Raw genomic sequence first — 20,427 nt, 5'->3', positions numbered from 1 at the left:
TCTTGAGTGTTTCGAACTTCCATTACGGAAACCAACGGTCCCTGAGGTATATCCTTTCCACCTTGTAAGGCATACATCACATCATTCATCTTGAACTGATAAATGTGTTTTTTCAATCTATGGCTGGATTCTTCCTAGAATGCCAAGCCTTACCAAGGGCTATTTCTACGTGAGCAAGCTTTGTCATTTTGAAATCAAGCTTCTTTGCATAGTCTTGAATTCGAAGTTCCAACTAGGTAACCCTTTGGTCCCATACTCTAGTTGAACTTCCGTTTGCCATCCTGGCTGAAAATGCATAGTCAAGTGGGCTAGTCTTTAATTTCAGCCTCTTTACAAGCTTGGAGTTAATTACATTGTGCGTTGATGCTGAGTCAAACAACACAATGATTTCATGATTGGCTACTTGTCCCTTCGTTCTAATTAACTCTGTATCGTTAAAGGCTGTATACCCCATTGCTGCGGGCTTTGATAGGATATTATCAGGTGCACTGTTTACCAGCTTAGCAACATACACATACAACAATACAGGTACTGACCTCTGAGAAGATCCTGCTAGCTAAATCTGCATCTGTTCTGCTCTGGGACTTCCCTCCATCTCCACATCACATTCTGAGATCACAATCTCAACCATCTAACGATCCTTGTTTTGTGGACAATCTTTCCACTGATGAGGCTGAAGGCATCCAAAACACAAGCCTTCTCTCCTCACTTATTCTTTTTGCTCCGGGGTCAAAGAAGACTTCGAACAAGCCCAAGCTGCCATTGGTGTTACTTTTCTTTTCATTGCAATGGTGATACTTGGTTTAGGAGTCTCAACTAGCTTTGCTTGCTTGGCTTGGCCACTAGGCTGTGAGGCACTCACTTTTCTTAAACCTAGTTTTCTTTGGGTACTCATATCGAGTTCCCAATTTGTACAAACCCACATGGTTTGTTTCCTTTGGCATCCTCATAGTTCAAGGCTATGGCAATTGCTTCATCTAGCGTGTTCGTGTACTTAGCCCAAACTTCCATCTTGATCTGGTTGTTCAAGCCAAAAATAAAATCATTTACCTGAACCAACTGAGGGAGAGGGTATGTTACCTTCATAACACATTGCCTAAACTTATCAGTATACTACTAATAAATTTGTCTGACAAAGATTTCGCTACTGATCCCAAACTCCGAATGCTTCGTCAGGAGGTAAGAAGTTTTTTCTAAATTCTTTTTTGAACCCCTCCCAAGTAGTGGATGCCACTTAATCCTTCTTCTATTTTATTTACCATCTATCTACTGCCTCATTAAAAACGTGGGTGGCCTCGTAGATTTTCTTCATATCATTTCTGATTTCACAAATGGCAGAAGCCTCATCCTATTTGTGTAACCAAGTCTATATGATATCGGAACTACGGTCAGACATCTGACCAGAATACTTTTTTGGCCTATAATTGGCAATCTTAGGCACCTTAGCTCTTTTAGGCTCGACCGTATGAACACTAGTTTCAGGCTCCATTGGAGCTTTACCTTTCTCTTCATGAGATGGTCTAGTAGACATACTGTGAACCAATTTCCTGAGCTCAGATTGCCTTACATTTGCTTACAATTGTTGAGCTAATATCTGTTGCAAGGCATTCTCCAATAATGTAATTCTACCAGACAGTGTATGGCCTATTGCATGCAACACTTGTGGGGTCGGTTGAACTCCTGATTCTATGGGATCCACCTTAGAAGCTTCCTCTTCAACTTCCATTTAGGTCGATTGGGTTTTTTTTAAATAAAAAAATTACACCTGAAACTGTATTTTCACTTGGAAACCCCAACTTCCAAACTGCAAACTATAAATTGGCAAAACCTTTCCCTATGCTAGGCAAATTCTTGCAAACTCAAAACTGCTAATATCCCAAACTACCCACAGGAATATGAAAATATGTAACTATACAACACCCACTTCTAGAAAATGACAAATTCTCAAATTGCAACTTGAAAATTCAAGCAAAATCCCAAAGCTGCTAAACTACAATATGATAGGAACATATTCAACAGAAAGAGAAAAGTGAAAAGATGCTCCCTGATAAATTTGCAAATCTAACTTGATGTATCTTCTAGTCACACTATTTAGTACGCTTTATGCAATTCATCATTGATTGCTGGATCCCGCTGCCTTGCTATCTGCATACAATGATTTTTCCCATGCACGTCAAACTTTCTTGAGACCTCTTCAAGCCAAAGTTAATAATATTTAGTTGTGCATCACTGTAATCATCGATAACCAAGACTACCACATAAGACATGCAAGTTTTATGATGACACAGTAACCCTTTGCCTATAGTCATGAACTCTTGCAACCTCGCCAGTGGAGGGAACCACTACATGGTCTTTATCATTGTGAAAGCGGCTGTCACACACATGTACTACTACGCTAAGCTACCATATGCCTTCGTTAATATTCTATACCCAACGCACACCCAAACGTTGACGAACTGTTCGATGGCATGAGCCAACTGCATTGTCCACTCCTACCGACTAGCTTCATTAGCAAAGTCGATACCAAAATCAATAAGTCAAGGAGCTTTCATCCCATGAGCCAATGCATAGCACCAGCCATCACGTGACTAACTCTAGTGAAGAGACTCCTCCCAACCAATGTCGAACAAAACAATAGACCATATCCAACGATGCCAAAACGGTTCTCTGCTAGTAACCCGTCACATCACTTGTGCACCAAATGCCACCCTCTGATCATCAACGATCGTAATAGTCTCATAGAACGTAAAACATATTTTGCACTCTAAGCGAAGCATTGCTCCAACTTCCATAGCCAAGTACCATCCTTCAACCACCGCTCTGATACCAAAGTTACGCTTAAACTCCCTCACTCGAAATCTAAATGCGATTCTTAGATTCACAGGTGATGGCATGCTTAATGTTCCACCGAGCCAACCTTTGTAGCCAAGCAAGCTCCAAAAGACACATACATGTTGAAGTACCTATATGCTTAGACCATAGAGCCCACAATTCCCAAGATGGATCTAGTCTGCCACATGTCATCATCATAGGGTGCCTCTTAAATGCATCTTTATACCCCTCTCTTGGGATATCAATTAATTCACTTGCCCCTAGGCGCATTTACACATTTAAGACCCATGGCCTTAGACCCATCTAGTCAGTCACCCTCATCAAGGACCTTAACATTGATTCCTTTGACCATTTACATGAAGCCCAATAAAATATAATACAAACATTGATCCTCTAAAGGAAAATGTCCACTGACCCTTCTGAGGTCACGTTACCTCAGCTTGAGCGTAATAGCCGAAAGGTGGGAGCACTTCTGCTAGGCATGGCCGGCAGGAATCTTCTACACCCTTTTCATGAACTTTTTGGAGTACATTGTCTGAGACAGTAAGGACTAAGTTGGGAATGAGTAGTGGGGATCATTCGAAAACAAATGGTCAGATGAAAATAGTCAACCAGACTTCAGAGGATATGCTTAGAGCATATGTTTCATTGAGGCAACATACGTGGGACGAGTGGTTGCCACTATTAAAATTTGCCTAGAATGATAGAAAACATTCCTCTACACGGATCAGTCTGTTCTAGTTGAACTATGGTTATAGACTAGCAAATCCAACTGCAGTTGGAATATCTCAGATAGTGCCTAGTGCCACAAACTTTGTGGTTCAAATGCGGGAGATGCTAGCACTTGCGAGAGCTAACATCCACCAGGATATGAATAGAGCTAAGGCGTATGCGGATGAAAACAGATCCATTAGGGAATTTAAGGAAGGAGAAAAAGTTTTTCTCAGAGTTCCTTCACACTCCAAGTCCTTGACTGCAAGAGAGTGTGCTAAGTTATCACCCCAATATTGTGGGCCGTGGTTAATTCTAAAAAGAATAGGCAAGGTGGCCTATAAATTAGAATTACCATAAGGTTGTAAGGTGCACCTAGTGTTTCATGTTTCTCATTTAAAGAAGTTTTTGCACACAAGTGACTCACTAATCGAGGGTGTTGTTTTGTTTCAGGAGATAGAGGATAATGCAAGGTGCAAAGCAACAAGAATCCTAGAATGAGAAACAATGCAAGTGCGCAATCGAAAGATACCCACGGTGTTCGTTGCATGGCATAGTTTACCTCTATAATAAGCTACCTCGGAATCCGTACACCAGTTGCGGAGAACGTTCCTAGACTTCATCATCGAGGACATTGATGCCTGAAGAGGGAAGGAATGTTACGCTCAAGCAGAGGTAACATGACCTTTGAAGGGTCAGTGGACATTTTTCTTTAGAGGATCAATGTTTGTATTATATTTTATTGGGCTTCACTCTTCAAAGTCACCCTTTGCTGGTCACCCGAATAGTCCACTCCTCGCACACACTCATTAGGGAAATTCTAGGGCTCTTAGAGAAATGCACTTAAAAATTTCTCACCAAATCTCATTTTTTGTCCTTAATCTTTGAAAATCAAGCATGAAAATTAGCACATAGGCTTAGCAATGTAAGGAGAAACATGCTTCAACACTCACAAAATGAAATCTCACAAACAATGAACCTACATTGCTTAAAGAGACACACCTTTTTGAAAAACCTCCTTTCACACAAGTAGAGAGGAAGAAAGGAGGAGAGGCATCACAAGTGTCAATGGGAGAGGGGCTTGGTAGGGGTGAGGAGTGTGGGGAATAGAGGAGGAAAGTGAGGTTGCCAAATACAACATGGGAGGAGAGATTTTTACTTTTCTCATAATAGAGTTGTGAAAGATGGCATCGCACAGGGTTTAGGGTTTTAGTTCCCCAGTGTCACTATATAGCGACACTGGTCAATCGTTATATAGCGACACTCATACCCTAAAAGTGTCACTATATAGCGACACTCATACCCTAAAAGTGTCGCTATATGGGAACACTCATACCCTAAGTGTCGCTATATAGCGACACTTATACCCTAAAAGTGTCACTATATACTTATACCCTAAAAGCGTTGCTATATAGCAATGAAATAGGGCAAAGCGTCGCTATATAGCGACGGTTCAGGGCACTTGATCTAAGAAGAGAGGGAAGGAGCTCATGGCGGCTATTTTTTTTATCTTAATGGATTTCCTTGCATTTTGTGTTGTGATTTTGGAGGTGTGCAGATGGAAGGGACGAGTGAAAGCTTGTCAGATGATGCGCCAATGCTCGGGAGCACAAAGTGGCTTACGGAGAGGTTATATTGTCATTGCACTCATTGCAAGCGAGAAGTACGACATCGACGTCGTATTGTCATGCGCCACATGAGGATGTATGGGGAGGAGCCCAAACCAGTATCCACCATTAGTGGTGCATGTGGTGATAAATCATCGAAAATTCAATGCTATTTGAGTTTGTGATTAATATTGCCTGTGTACATGACATGAAATCTTGAGACAAGATGTTATATTTACACGAAACCTTGAGACAGGATGAGGAGGGTGGTGTGCGTATACCTTCACACTTTGAGAAGGAAAATAGTCTCTCGGATGTGCCAGATGATGAGGAGGGTATGGTGGACACGATGGATTCTATTTTTAGGGGCAATGCACGTGATGTCCGAGTCTGAGGGTGTGTACATTGTACCTTTGATAGAGGAGTTACAGATCTTATGGAGAGGAGTGCGGGTCTTTGATATTTCTAGAGCTCCTAGACATACCAATGACATTTCTATGTGGAACACATCGATTGAAAGAGAGTCATGTATGATTGTGGAGTCATAGCTAACTTCACACAAAATAGGGCAAAGCGTCGCTATATAGCAACAATTCAGGGCACTTGATCTAAGAAGAGAGGGAAGGAGCTCATGGGTGGCTATTTTTTGGATCTAAATGGATTTCCTTGCATTTTGTGTTGTGATTTTGGAGGTTTGCAGATGGAAGGAATGAGTAGAAGCTTGTGAGATGATGCGCCAATGCTCGAGAGCACAGAGTGGCTTACGGAGAGGTTGTATTATCATTGCACTCATTGTAAGCAAGAAGTACAACATCAACGCCGTATTGTCATGCGCCACATGAGGATGTATGGGGAGGAGCCCAAACCAGTACCCACCGTTGGTGGTACACGTGGTGATGAATCATTGGAAATTCAATGCTATTTGAGTTTGTGATTAATATTGCCTACATACATGACACGAAATCTTGAGACAAGATCTTATATTTACACGAAACCTTGAGACAGGATGAGGAGGGTGGTGTGCGTATACCTTCACACTTTGAGAAGGAGTATAGTCTTCCGGATGTGCCAGATGATGAGGAGGGTATGGTGGACATGATGGATTCTATTTTTAGGGGCAATGCACGTGATGTTCGAGTCTGAGGCCGTGTACATGGTACCTTTGATAGAGGAGTTACAGATCTTATGGACAGGAGTGCGGGTCTTTGATATTTCCAGAGCTCCTAGACATACCAATGACATTTCTGTGTGGAGCACATCGATTGAAAGAGAGTCACGTATGATTGTGGAGTCATGGCTAACTTCACACAAGATAGCTGAGCAAGTGCTTTGGATACCAATCTTCTCTCCTCACAGTTGGATTATTGTGGGACCGTACACAAAATCTATGAAATTGATTTCAGACGATTTAGTATTTTCATTCTTGATGTAAAATGGTTTAGAACTATTTACGACGGTCTTTGTTCTTCCCGAGCATTGTGAGCAGGTGCATACTAATGATTTAATTTATTGAATCTTTCGTTTTTAAATATCAATTGGTACATGTACTTAAGCATAGTTTCATATAATTGATGGCATTTGGCACCCATCTTCAATATAGGTGGTTTTTCATTCAGATTGTTCTGATCCAAGATGGTGATATGTGATCCAATTTGCACCACAAAGTAAGCAAATTTTTGAAGATAGAGATGTGGATATGGAGATGCCACTACCAATGCCGGATCCAATTGATCCAGATGGATTTAGAGAAGAAGATGAAGATCACAATATGAGCCAAGAGGAAGATGTGCATAATGACATCATACGGGAGGAAGATGGAGATCACGATATTGAGGAAGAAGATGACGATCATCAAGAATCACCCGACTTTATTGAAGAAGATGATCAAGTCTATGGTGAATGCACGACACCAGAGTACGATGATGATATAGGAGATCAACTCAGTATAGAGTTGGAGATAGACTTGTTTGGCACACTAGACTCGAAGCCAAGTCTCAAATGTGGACATGAATATATGAGCTTCAAACTTGAATATACATGCTCTTGTACTTTTATTCTTTCAAAGGATCAAACATGTATGAAAATAAATTTTTTTTGTCATTGGGTAAAACTATCTTTAAAGGTCGGTATGGAAAAAACACACTATGTAAAATGTCGTTATATAGCGACCTTATACAAGTCTAGCAAGTGTCACTATATAGAAAGTGTCGCTATATAGCGATACCTTTAAAGCCCGCTTTGCATACCGATGACTAGCGCCCCTCACGCGCTAAACGTCAGTGCTTAACCATCAAAATAAGGCCCGTGTGTAGTAGTGATTGTTGTTTCACATTTCTTTATTATTTCTTCCTTCACTATAATATATTAACTTTTGGTTTCCTTGTAGTATCCCCCATTGGCATTGTATACAAACATGGATTTAGAGGCATTTAGGGTTGAGATAATTCAAATCTACTTAACCCCTCCAAAAGTGTTGGTATATGTGCAATGCCCACCTTTTGTATGTAACCACCAATGTTCCATAGTGCTCGTTTGTAAGGCTCCCATTATGAGGAGAAGCCACAGTGTGAGCACTGGACATTGGTAGGATCCTAGTTTTGACACTACATGAGGTCTCATGGTGACCGTTTGTTGATGGTTAGGAGATGGTAGAAGGAATAACGTACTCCTCGGGGGTTTAAAGGCAGTGCCCCCAACGGGGCGAGGTTCGGGACGATATGCCCTTCGTTGCATGCGCATGAGCATTCATGTGTGAATTTTCCTGCGTGCACGTGATCGATGGTCGGTGGTCAATGCTCTTTGGCCGATGGTGAAATTCAAGCAAACGTATGCCACTGTCCTCACACTTAGTCACACACTGTGCTAAGTCAATATGCATGTGCCATCGCCAGCCCACCAATGTGGTGGAATTGGTCTACTACGAAGGGCTATATAAGGAGGCCACTTCTCAAGACTCAACATCAAATGCCAATACCCCCATCTCAAGTCCTTAACATTATATTTGGAAATAAATTCATGTCTAAGTATATTTGTTGAATGCTTGAAATGTATGCATATATTTTTGTTTCCAATGAACCCTGCTTGTTTTGCGAACCTACACATTTTGGGTAATCTAGCCATTTGGCATACCTGTTGCCCTACTAAAATCTTCCTAAGCATGTGTCCTTATACACTTTGTTTATTTTCTTTGAACCTTTCAATATTTCAATTTTCAAAAGGCATGCTATGGAAAAGTGCCTCATGGACCTTAGAGGATAGGTAAAACGAATTGCTTTCTCCTTCAATTGCCTCCATGGGGAATTCAAGGTCTTGAACAAGGTGTGAGTACAAGACTACCATGGGATGGTATCCAGATTTATACAATGTGATAGGGCCCGTGCATCCCCTTCTAAACTTATGTATCGCATTGTGATGATTCCAATATTTGTCACGTCTTCTAATTCTGTTTCTCATCCAAATCAACATAATGTGAGAAGGCCTCCATCCCATTCAGAACTCTCATACCGCATTGTGATGATTTTGAGTCCTTGTAGCTTGTCAGAATTTGTGAAATAACCTACTAAAATTTTCAAAAGACATGCTATGGTAAATCACCTCATGCACCTAAGGTTCACTAGCCATGGGATTTTGAAATGATGAATAATATGATCTTTGAGCATTTCCTTGACTTGATTTTGAAAGATTGAAATGTCTTTAGTACCTTTGATGAGTGTGCACTGAGATATCTCTTGAATTGCCTTTAGGTACTTCATGATAGATGATGTTGTTATAGTTGAATAATCTATCTAAAAGTTGTGAAAGTAATTGCTCTAATTGCTTAATGATTTGATTTTTAAGCGTTGAAGATGTTATCGAATGACCGACTTTTAAAATAATCCATAGGATGATTTTGAATTAGATGACCATAAGCATTTATGCTTATAGTCCATTGATATTGATTTTTGAGAAGCCATTCTAATATAGAGTTATAGGGAAGATTTGTTGAGGAAGCATTGTTTATTTAACATGAAATTTGGACAAAGGGAAACTAATAGAAGATGTGGATTCTGAAAAGTCCATGTATTAGAATGGCATTAGGAGGAATAGAATGAATGTGGAAGATTTAGCTGAGCAATGAGAGAAGAGTGGACTAGTTAAGGAGGCTCCAAATTTGATTAGGTGCTGAGGACGAGTATGCATGTGTACCATGTTTTTGGCCTGACATGTGTGGGAAGGGTATAAGAATGATTCCTCTCCTTCCAAAGGTAAAATATTTTATTTTTGAAATTTTTATACTTGCCCACGTGGAAATATTTGATTGGGCTCTGCATGCATCAGTTAATTGAGGTTATTAAGGTTGTGATTGTAGAGGCGGCATTTCTTTATGGGGCTCTTATCTTCTATAACTTTGGCTAGCAACATACGCTATCGCCATAGACATTGATTGCCACGCACCCCTATAAATCTCGCTTCTTTCGGATCTCTTTCTAGCATCTCTCCTCACTCACACAATCCATCTTTTCTAAGCTTCTCTTGGAAGGTGCTGGCAGCCTATCATAAAGTGAAATATACTTCTTTGTCATGCATGAAATCTTTTTGGTTTTTTAGTAAGTTCCCATCTCTCTCACTCTCCTCAATTTCTCTCTCTATAACGTCGGGCAGGCCTGTTGAATACTATTAAGTATTCACCTTTTTTGTTGTTTTAAGAAATAATTTTATTTATATATAAGAAGGGGGCCTACAAATGGTTTAAAGTAAGAACCAAGCCTTATTCTCAAGCTTCAACAATCAAAGAGAAGCTTGGAGATCGAAACTTCCCTATGAGTGCCAACACACAACTCCTTAAGCCAACTCATGGCACATTACTTCTCTTCCGATGAAAATCCTATTCTGTAAAATGATTGTGTAGATCTACCTCTTTGCAAGTCCAGAGGGGGAGCCGCGATTTCTAGCCTTGCTAAGGCTCTATGGAAAGTGCTGGGTTTTTTGGCGAATTTGGACTGAGGGTTGGTTTCCTTTGTTTTTGGTCAAGCTGACCGTGTTAGAAAGTAGCTTGGTGTTTAATTTTTGTGTTAGTCGTTAATGGGCATCAAAGGTTGCCCCCCCCCCCCCCCCCCCAACACGCTCACACACACACATTCTCTCTCTCTCTCTCTCTCTCTCTCTCTCTCTCTCTCTCTCTCTCTCTCTCCCCCCTACTCAACTCACACACCCATGGCCAATTTTGAGGGCCAATCGCCTGTGGCCTATGTTAATAAGCAGTAGAGGTGGCTTTCCGAGGGAGTTGAACGTGATTGACTAGGCAAAAGCTCAAACTCCCTAAGATGTCGTTGCTTGAGTATGACCTCAACTGCTACTTTTTATTTATTTTTTTATAGTGGGGCACGACCTATGTGCTTTGTGCAAGATCCGAGCAAGGGCAACCGCTCAAGTAGGCAGGCGCCCTACCACCTGTTTGCTGCACCTCATTGAACTAGTTTTTCTTAGGATGTTTACAAATTAGGTCACGGTAGGCATAGCCCATGTTATCATGGATGGGCAAACTTGCTGACCCACACCCAGACCCACACCCAGCCCACAGCCTAGATGCATTTAATGCACCATGGGCGGGGATGGGCAGCTCTAGTCTATAAACACCCTTGGCAAGGAGGGTGCCATGGCATGGCTAGTAAAGTTCTAAAGTAGATGGCGTGAGTTGTGCATTGGATCCACACTAGCCAGCTGCTCCCATGGGTGCATTAAACTTTCCTCGTGAAAAAATCCTCCGCTCCCAAGCCCTTGGGTGGGGGGTCTGGCCCGCCCAATTCTTTCTAGGCGGTGAGATTCATGTTGTCAATTGCAGTGAAACATCTGGCACTTAGTACTTGTACTTTTGGTGGGCAAAGTTGTGGCATGTAAACTGCCTTAGGATGTTTACAAACTATGTTCGCCCATGCCTGCCCATGGTGCATTGAATGAATCTTGGATGTGGTTGAGCAATCTTGCCCTATCGTGTGTGTGTCAAGTTTGTAACACCCTTAGGTCAGTTCATGCCAATGGACGGCCAAGGAAATGTGCCGACCGAGATGGTGTTCACACCAACCAGCCTAAGCTCTTGAAGCATTGGTTGTCAAAGCCTACCAAGGCTTCTGAATGGTGCAGCTAAGGGTAACCAACCCTTTGGTGGACGAACCCACCAAAGCCCACCAAGGCATTTGAATGGTGTAGCTAAGAGTGCCCAACTCATCAACCAATTACCTTAGCGGGGCACTCGTGCAGTTTTTTACTTGGCCAGCACTAGAGAGTTTTATGAAACTCTAAAATCTTGCGAAGCCATGTGGTACATTCGAAGCCATTAGATCAACTGAACTATTATTATTAGCTACTTACAATAGCCTATCCGATATACTTAGCAAGTGGCCAAGCATTCTAGTTTTTTTTTTTTGGCATTATACTGAAATTGAAAGCCAATAGAGCGCCCATACGACGTGACCAAGATAGAATCCAGAGGCTTGAATTGAGGACCAACACATTCGAGTTGCGTGGTCTAAATGGGTGTTAGCACCCGTGAGGCGCTGGTGCAAGTCGCGGGGGGCATCGTCGGGTGGAGGGAAGAGTGGAGTATAGAAAAAAGTGGTGTATTAGTGTATTAGTGTTGGGTGTCTTGGTGGTGTATTAGTGTTGTTATTAGTGTTGGGTGTCTTGGTGGTGTATTAGTGTTGTTCTTGGTGAGTCAATTTCGTCTTCTTCGGCTCAAAATCTTCAGAAGAGATGGTCTCTTTCATTTTAGGGTTTCTGCAAAGCCCAACAAGAAAGCTTCTTTTTCATCTTCACAGATTTCTCAGAAGCTCGGAGCTTCATTCAGATGAGCTCGCCTGCTGCGTTTAGGGTTTCCTGAGCTCACACAGCTTCGCCATCATCTTCTTCATCATCATGCTGGGTGGCTTGTATGGCGACTTGCCTCCCCCTTCCTCCTCCGCTGACGATGAAGCTAAATCTGCCTCCCTCCCCCTCAATGGTTCCTCCTCAGGATCTTCGGTTTGGTCCAGTAGTGCTGCCAAAATGGCTCCTTCCACCCTCCGTAAGCCTTCTTCCCTCTTCGCTGCCCCCCCTTCCGTCATCAAGAACCAGTCCAATCCCTCCAAACCTAAGCTCCCCGCTCCTTCTTCCAGTTCCTCCGGCCGTGTTGCCTCTTCTGGCCCTTCTCGATGGATTGCTGATTCCTCCTTCGACGTCGAGGTCGGCCCGCCTTCTCCACCCCACCAGCCCGCTCTGGTTGGGGCCAGTGCCACCGTTGTGGAGGAGTACGACCCTGCGAGGCCCAATGATTACGAGGAATACTGCAGAGAGCGCAGACGGCGTAAAGTCGAGGAGGAGATGCGGCGTGAAGTGGAACGGCGACGGCAGGAGGAGGAAGAACGGGAGCGGGAAAGGGAGAGGGAGTTGATTCGGTTGCGGGAACTGGAGAGAGAGCGCGAAGCCGAGCGGGAGAGAGACACCGCAGAGGCACGTTCTGGGGCCTTGCACATTAGTGGAGAGGAAGCATGGAAAAGGAGGGCAATGCTTAGTGCAAACAGAGGAGGAACGGGTTTATCAGTGGAAGCTAGTCCTGCTGCGAGGCAACGGTCACCTTCTCCCGAGGATGGAGGCTTCTCTATTGGCAAGTCCGCAACAGCTGGTCTTGGAGTAGGTGCCGGTGGACAGATGACAGCAGCCCAGAGGATGATGGCCAGAATGGGTTGGAAAGAAGGCCAGGGTTTGGGCAAGCAGGAGCAAGGCATTACTACCCCTCTCATGGCTCGGAAGACTGATAGACGGGCAGGGGTTATAGTAAACGCGAGTGCAGAGAAGAAAGTGAAGTCCGGCGTTTCCATAACAGGTCCTCCTACACGGGTGGTACTCCTTCGAAACATGGTGCGTATATCTTTCTCCAAGCGGTTGCGATGTCTGGCTTCATTTAACTTTTTACTACTTTAGTCGTGAAGCTATACATACAAGGTCTTAGTATCTCTCCAAAAGTTGCCGGGTGGCTGGATATTCAAAAACTACATGCAGTATCTTGTTTACGATTTGAGTTGCAGAAGCTCAACATAAAAATTACTCGAGGATGATCATATTCATCTTCTTGCTTGTGTGAAACTTGGAAACATGCACGCAGTTGCAATGCAACATGCTCTTCCGTTTAGTTGGGTCGGTGTAAAGGGTTTTAATTTGCCATGCAAGAAGATAACTATGGCTTGAGAAGCATTTGTTGTCACTCCACAGAACACTTAAAAGTTGCGGCCTGCTGGTATTGCGATAATTCTTTCTATCTTAAATGGTGCGTTGCCCTATCAGCTAGATTTAGATTTAGATGCTCGTTTGGGAGAGACTAAAATGAAATCGTTTAGACTTCACAAGCAGTTGTAACTTGAATGAAGAGATTTGTACTGCCTTTTGATTAGCCTTCTCCTTTAGTGCTAGCCTTCGTCATGGCTGAGTTTGCCGTTCACCTCCGGAGTGCCGATAGAAACTCAGTACAAAGACTTTGTATAAATGGATGCTCAAGTATGTGTGGGTGTGTGGATTTGTATGTGTGAGAGCATACTTTTATACTATGGTCTACACCCACTGTTGGGAGCTGATGACGTCAGTGGGGATGTCATAGTAGCTAGTCCCTGCTATGCGTGATGGAGTTTATGGTTTTCAATCTTATGAGTGACTATCGTGAGATTGAAACTGCACTATGTTGTGTTTTAAGAGGATGAGTTTGGGAATGTTCCTGGATTCATCTAGGTTTATAACACTTAATCAGTCTGCATAAAACAATAACTCAAACGATGACACTGAGTATAGGGTTTAGAATAAAGTATGAAAATTAAGAAATAGCAACATGGCAGGAACAATGCAAAAAATATTGTGGCAACTTTGGCAAAATTTTGGAGATGTCCAGGAACTAAAATATCACCAAAGAACTTTGTATCTGCTAGCAAAGCTCAGCAAAACTCAAGAATCACAATAGAGCGAAAATAGTCTTCCATGGGAGCTTTGCCACAGGCACTTCCATTGTCAGTATCAAAAGAATGCAGCAACTTGACCATCCAATCTCACTGTCCAACCAGATACCAATCAGTCCTAAACTGATCAACTATCCCCTACAGTCAAATTGCAGTAAGGTAACACTGACACGACTCTCAAGTGTGAGCTTTGATACCATTCCCATAACTATGCTTGGAAGAAGAGTGAAATAAATTGAATACACAAAAAGTGCTAATCCCAGAAGCGAGACTAACATAGGCTGGATTTTGCCTTCCATAATGGGCTTCATGTAAAACCCCTATAATATATAATTCATCTCAAAGGGAGACACAGTAATGGATGCTGTACCTATGTGCAAATACAATATGCACTCCAAATGAAGGGGCCATAAATCCCAGACTATGTTATCGAGGACTTCCTGTAATAGATACACATGACATGTAGGCATGTCTGTAACCTAAAATGAGAGTGCATGTAGTACACCTGTGCATGGTAATGTTTTCTTTGTAAAGCTGTGAGTGGATTGGATAAATGAAGTCTGAAAGTTTTTGGTTATGTTTATGGTGCTTAGTTTGAGGAGTAAAAATCCTTCTTCCCCCAATAAGCTTCTGTTCGATTGAGTTATATTGTTACTTTACATTGAGTTTTCATATAGACATGTAGAGATAGACGTATGCGAGTCTCTGCATCACATACTAGTGGTCAGCTTCAGAAGAATTCAAAGTTTTAAAGTTTTCATATCAAGGTGTAGGGGTAGACATATGCCAGTCTCCGCATCACATACTGTTGATCAGCTTCAGAAGAACTTACATATTGTGGTTTGACATGGCCTCAGGCCTGTCCTAACTCCTGTGAAGTAAGGCATGCTTTTTGTTAGGCCTTGCAAATTTTTATTTTTTGAATTTTTGTGTGAGTTATTGGGTTCATATGTATTTGCTTCTATTTTCTAAACAGTGGGCATGCGGAAGTGTGTTGGATTGTTTTTTTTGGTGGAACGAGGTGAATTTTATGAGCTCTGGTGCTAGTGGCAAGTCTGTATTTGCTTGACATAAAGTTATAGGCTTTGTATGACTATGGAATTGGACTTATCTCCATCTTACGTATTACCTACTTGATAATGTGAGTAGTTTTACATTTGATCAACTTGTCCATGACGTGAAAGCCTTTTTTTGAACTATGCAATGGTGGGCAGGTTGGACCTGGAGAAGTAGATGATGAACTAGAGGATGAAGTCGCATCAGAATGTGCAAAGTATGGCAATGTAACACGGGTGCTTATTTTTGAGATCACAGAACCAGACTTTCCAGCCACAGAGGCTGTACGAATATTTGTCCAGTTTGAGCGTGCTGAACAAGCAACTAAAGCCCTGGTGGACTTGGATGGGAGGTTTTTTGGAGGAAGGGTTGTCCACGCCAACTTTTATGAGGAAGAGAGGTTCAAAGAGAATGACCTTGCACCACTTCCAGGAGAGATACCAGCACTGCAAGCTGGCTGATTTGAGGACAAGACAACACATGCATATGACTTCACTCGATTTGTGAAGATGGGGCAGCAAACTTTGCCAAGTAGAGTTTACTTCTAAAGCAGTTTTGAGGTGGACATCAGTTGAAATATTTTCTGGAATTTTACCATGCTTTTTTAAAGATCTCGGGAATTAACGACCTAGATCCACTGACCTGCAGGATATTGGAAAGAAACTGGCTATCAAGTCAAGACCTAGCTTGTTCAGTGGAATGTTAGATCGGAAGAGTGCAATGCGCTGGAAATAACATCCTTGTATTGTGTCCATGTAGCCATCAGCCTGGTTCTTTTCTTGTGTTTCCTGAATTGCAGTAAGCTCTCTGTATTTTATGTTCACAAATCACTCATGACCTCAGACTCTCAACTGTGTAACATTTTGGAGCTTGGTGAGAAGTACGAGTATTTGTCAGAAGCAGAAACAAAGTGATATTGTGCTTCAAGCACCAAGACAACTCAGAGTGGTGTTTCTTTGATGAGCTTTAATCTGAAGCGAGGATGCTTACATTGGAGTTGAAAACAAAAGCAATAAGAAAACTGTACTTCAGAACCCTATTTCATGTCGTCAGCTGCTCTTGCTTGCAACATGCAGGTGGGTTACAGCCTAACTTTAATGTTGGACTTGAAATGACTTTATATTGCTTATGTGTTCCTGTTGTTTGCAATCGGCTCCTTATGCTGAGTTCCTCCAACTCGTACAGCCCCTTCTAGCTGATGACCCAAGGTAGTTTTTGTTCTCTCATTACTCGGATACCAGCTTATTAGAAAACATTAGTTGTAACGAATATTGGAAGATTGTAGAAAAGTACACAAAGTGCGTAATTTCAAATGTCCCTCCTTTGTACACACAAGTGAATATAGATAGAGTAAACTAGTTAAAATTCCAACACTCAATCTTACCAACCACCTTAGGCCAGCAGCTCACTATAGAAACAAGTTGGAGATATCCTTGATCTGGGTCTTTGAAACCACAGCTCTTCTCTAAGTCTAGTCTTTGTAGAAGCAAACTGTGAAGAACCAGCTTTCTCGAGAATGCAAATGTGTGCAATGATGCAGAATTTGAATGCCAATTGGCCCTCCAATGGGGAAGAGCGTCCTCGTGAGAGTACTTGTTTCTATGTTTGACTTACATGCAAGGCGTGTGAGGGATGGCATATGAAAGCAAGGTGAATGAAGAATGCTACTTGAGATTCACAATGAAAGGATACTCTTTCATTAATGTCCCTTGAGATCACTCAAGCTCCATCTTTCCATTTACACCTACCCTTAGACTATCATCCATGCATCTATCATTGAATGTATCTTAATTGACCCTTCCCTTTCTAATGTCCCTAGGATGTAGACACGTGTGTATATTTTTATTAATAAAATAAGTATCACATGTTCAAATTTGATGTTGTTTGTAGTAGTGGCTCCAGCTTGATTCGTCCTATTTACTTAGATGATCCATCGTCATATCAAATTGGTCAGTGTTCATCATAAATACAAATACATGTTATACCATTGTTGTATAATATATAATAATGTTTTAATGTTTACTAATCACGGATTAGTGATTTCTATTGTCACAACACTCCCTCTTACTTGAATGGGTAGAAGTCATTTTTTGGATTCTTTCTTGTCTCTTCCTCCTGTGCACGCTTTTCTCTTTTACTTTTGTATTTGCATCTCCTCTTTATAATTTGCAAATAGTCTTCTCCTAGCAGTGTACAATCTCTTCTGAATGAGAACTTAAATCTCATCTTTAAGTTCTGATTTCTCTTGATGCTGAATATTCAAAATGCATATGTAACATTGCAGTGTCTCTTCAATATCTCTTCATTCTCAGAACTCTCTTCTAAATACCAAGTTGCTATAATCTCTTTATAGTAACCTGCTCAGTAAGTTGAAACATATTTTGAATAAATTGGTCAGTATTCAAAAGATGTTCTCTCATTCCAAATGTGTTATTGAACTAAGGTAGACCTTGGCCATAGTAGATCTTTCCATTTACACCTACTCTTAGCCTATGACCCATGCATCCATCATTCATTGCACCTTAATGCACCCTTCCCTTCCTAATGCCCCTAGGACGTAGACACGTGTGTGCGTATTTTTATTAATAAAATAAGTATCACATGTTCAAATTTGATGCCGCTTGAAGTAGTGGCTCCAACTCGACTAGTCCTATCGACTCAGATGATCCACCGCCATAATAAATCGATCGGTGTCCATCATAAATACAAATAGATGTTACACCATTGCAGTATATTATATAATAATGTTTTAATGTCTACTAATCACGGATTAGTGATTTCTCTTGTCATGACACAAACCATCTTGGATCACAAAAACCATCTAGGTTCCACCAATTGTTCATGATACTACCATCGTTGAACACAGTGTGCTCGAGCAATTGTGGTACAAACATCAGGCTATGCACTTGTCCCCCTCAAATGCCAAGGATAGTTTGGAATCTTGCCAAGCACTAGGCTCTGAAGGTCTATTTCAACCCATCACTGTTGCAACCAAGCACTCCACTTGAACAATGAAATCCTTTTTGTTGATCCAATAGATCCCCAAGAACAAGTGTCTACAAAAATCTTGGACCATAAGCTCCACATGAGCTCATAACTAACCCTCGGCAACAATATACTCTCTAGATTTTTTGACGTCCCTCATCTCTACTATAAAGACTTCAATAGGCCTTTGAAACTCTTGATGTCCATTGCAACATGTCTTCTTCCTCTGCTTGCTAGAAAGCTTTTCACTCTCCATTTCCTCATCACTTGAGAAATATAAGGGCAAATATTTTACTCATAGCATGCTAGTGAAGTTTGTATGTATGAACAAAGAATATACACACCACTGGATCCACAGGTTTTATTGTTTTCTTTGAAAATAAAAGAGGTACCTCTCCAAGGCACCACCACATCCATGTGCACCTCTGATTGAACCTTGAGGTCTCTCGAAAGACCCCTCCCTTATGCAAGTTGCATTAAAACAACATCTTGAGCACACATTGGTGTCCACCTTCATGTACGCCTCTTGTCCCTTTGACTCCTAAGACCATCTCTCAATGTCAAACTTCAAAAGAGTTTCTTCTAAATCTGCATCTTTGGAGTTGTTATAAAAAAAAGTTGTCATGTTTTCGTCACCACATTTCTAGTTGGTTTCAACTCCTTTCTCTTTTGATCAATTGCCTTCTTTTCTGTAGTCCCTTGCATTATGCCATGGATGGTTGTAGGAGAAGCATTTCTTCTTTTTCTTTCTTCGACTTCCAAAGAGTCCTTATTATCAAATATGTCCTCTCTCTTCTTGTTGGGCTTGTTGTTGCCAAGCTTTGTCCTTTTCGGCGCTGTTGCTCTTGCCTTTTGAAACAAAGGCTTTTCATTGCCACACTCCCTCCAACGTGGCCCCCAGCTCCGCAAAGGTAAGCGAACTTGATATTTTTGAAGTATTAATGCTGGTAACAAAGGTCGTGGAGCCTCCTTGGCAACATGTTAAGCATGAGCATTGGCAACTAAATTGGATCCACCTTATGATTAAGCACTCTAAGTTGAGCTCCCAATACCTTCAATTTCGTGAGGTAGTCCTGCACAATGTCACCCTCTGCGTCCTCATGGTGAACATATAATTCTAGAGTTGAGGACCCTTGCTGTATTGTTCGTTTTATGCAAGTCTTTCAAGATGGTGTGTGCATCCTTAGAAGTTGAATCTACCAACTAAATGTGGGGAATCACTTTGTCTATTGGTCCTTCCAATTATCATTGAAAACACTTCAGCATCACTCTCTTTCCACTCTTCTACCATGTCTAGATCATCTAGCTTTATTATTCTTCATATCGCATGTTTGATTTCTTTGGGCTTTGGGTCCTCTCTTGTCGGTTGCCTTCGACAACTTCCTTGCTACTAGGCCGCTCCGCTTCACCTTCTAGATAGGGTAGTTATTCCATTTTGCCCGCTTCTCCAAAGTTTGAAAATGGTGCATGTGTTGGGATTGAATTGAAGTCCTTGGAATAAACAGATCCAACTAACACAACAAGCAATCCCACACCAAGGACACCTATCCAACTTTTGATAATGTTCCTGTCTCGCACATGTAAGAGTAGGTTTCCATGGCCTTGAACTAAGATCTTCTTCCAAAGGTTCTCACCTCCAAGCCCCCCGCACTTGTTATTCTTCCTCAGGGCTCTGATACCATGTTAGAAAATACATAGACGAAGGTCGCTTGTTGTAACCAACACTGTCATAGCAGATGATTGTGTAGAAAAATAGTTTGGGAAACATATGGTGCTTAATTTCAAATCTTAATCCTTTTGTGTAGGCAAGTGAATATAGTTAGAGAGACAGACTCAAGTCTTTGAAACATGCCCAATAGAATAGAACAAATGTTGTTGCCAGTTTCTCTCATTCCACATTTCGAGGCTTTTGGCACCTTATGTTGATGCACGCTGTAGCATAGGTCCTCGGTTCATATTCCGATGAGAGATTTAGGCTAAAGCATGGAAACCGATTCTTGTATGAGCTTAGGTGGAAGAGAAGTCTTGATCTTAAGGTTTGATGGAGTTTTGCACCTCCATAGGAATCTAAGGTTTAGGAAAAGTCTGTAGGGTTTAGAAGGAGGATAATGTTGGTAAATCTAATTAGGGGTTTAAGGTTGACAGAGAGTTGCAAAGTTTAGGGTTGAGAATCGAGGATTGGAGAGCTAGTCTCCTTCACGGATTCATGGGGTTAAGGGTTGAGGAGGAGTGAACAGGAGGAGGAGAAGGCGGGACGATGGGATATGTTGTGCTCCTAAAAG

At 41.7% G+C, this 20,427-nt stretch overlaps 1 protein-coding gene across 1 annotated transcript; it reads left to right on the top strand.

Moving 5' to 3' along the window:
• Window positions 1-11,852: 11,852 nt before the first annotated feature.
• Window positions 11,853-16,433, top strand: DRT111 (D111/G-patch domain-containing protein). Its single transcript, XM_087401847.1, has 2 exons — window positions 11,853-13,022; window positions 15,319-16,433. Exons 1-2 carry the CDS (start codon window positions 12,042-12,044, stop codon window positions 15,619-15,621), a joined length of 1,284 nt encoding a protein of 427 aa, XP_087257973.1. The 5' UTR covers window positions 11,853-12,041; the 3' UTR covers window positions 15,622-16,433.
• Window positions 16,434-20,427: the final 3,994 nt, after the last annotated feature.

The sequence above is a fragment of the Dipteris shenzhenensis genome, chromosome 30 (assembly GCF_047967505.1).
Source record: "Dipteris shenzhenensis isolate YYH24624 ecotype China chromosome 30, Dip_SZ_1.0, whole genome shotgun sequence".
Classification (NCBI taxonomy): Eukaryota; Viridiplantae; Streptophyta; class Polypodiopsida; order Gleicheniales; family Dipteridaceae; genus Dipteris; species Dipteris shenzhenensis.
The sequence above is the reverse complement of the archived record's forward strand: the minus strand, read 5'-3'. Positions and strand labels throughout refer to the sequence as shown.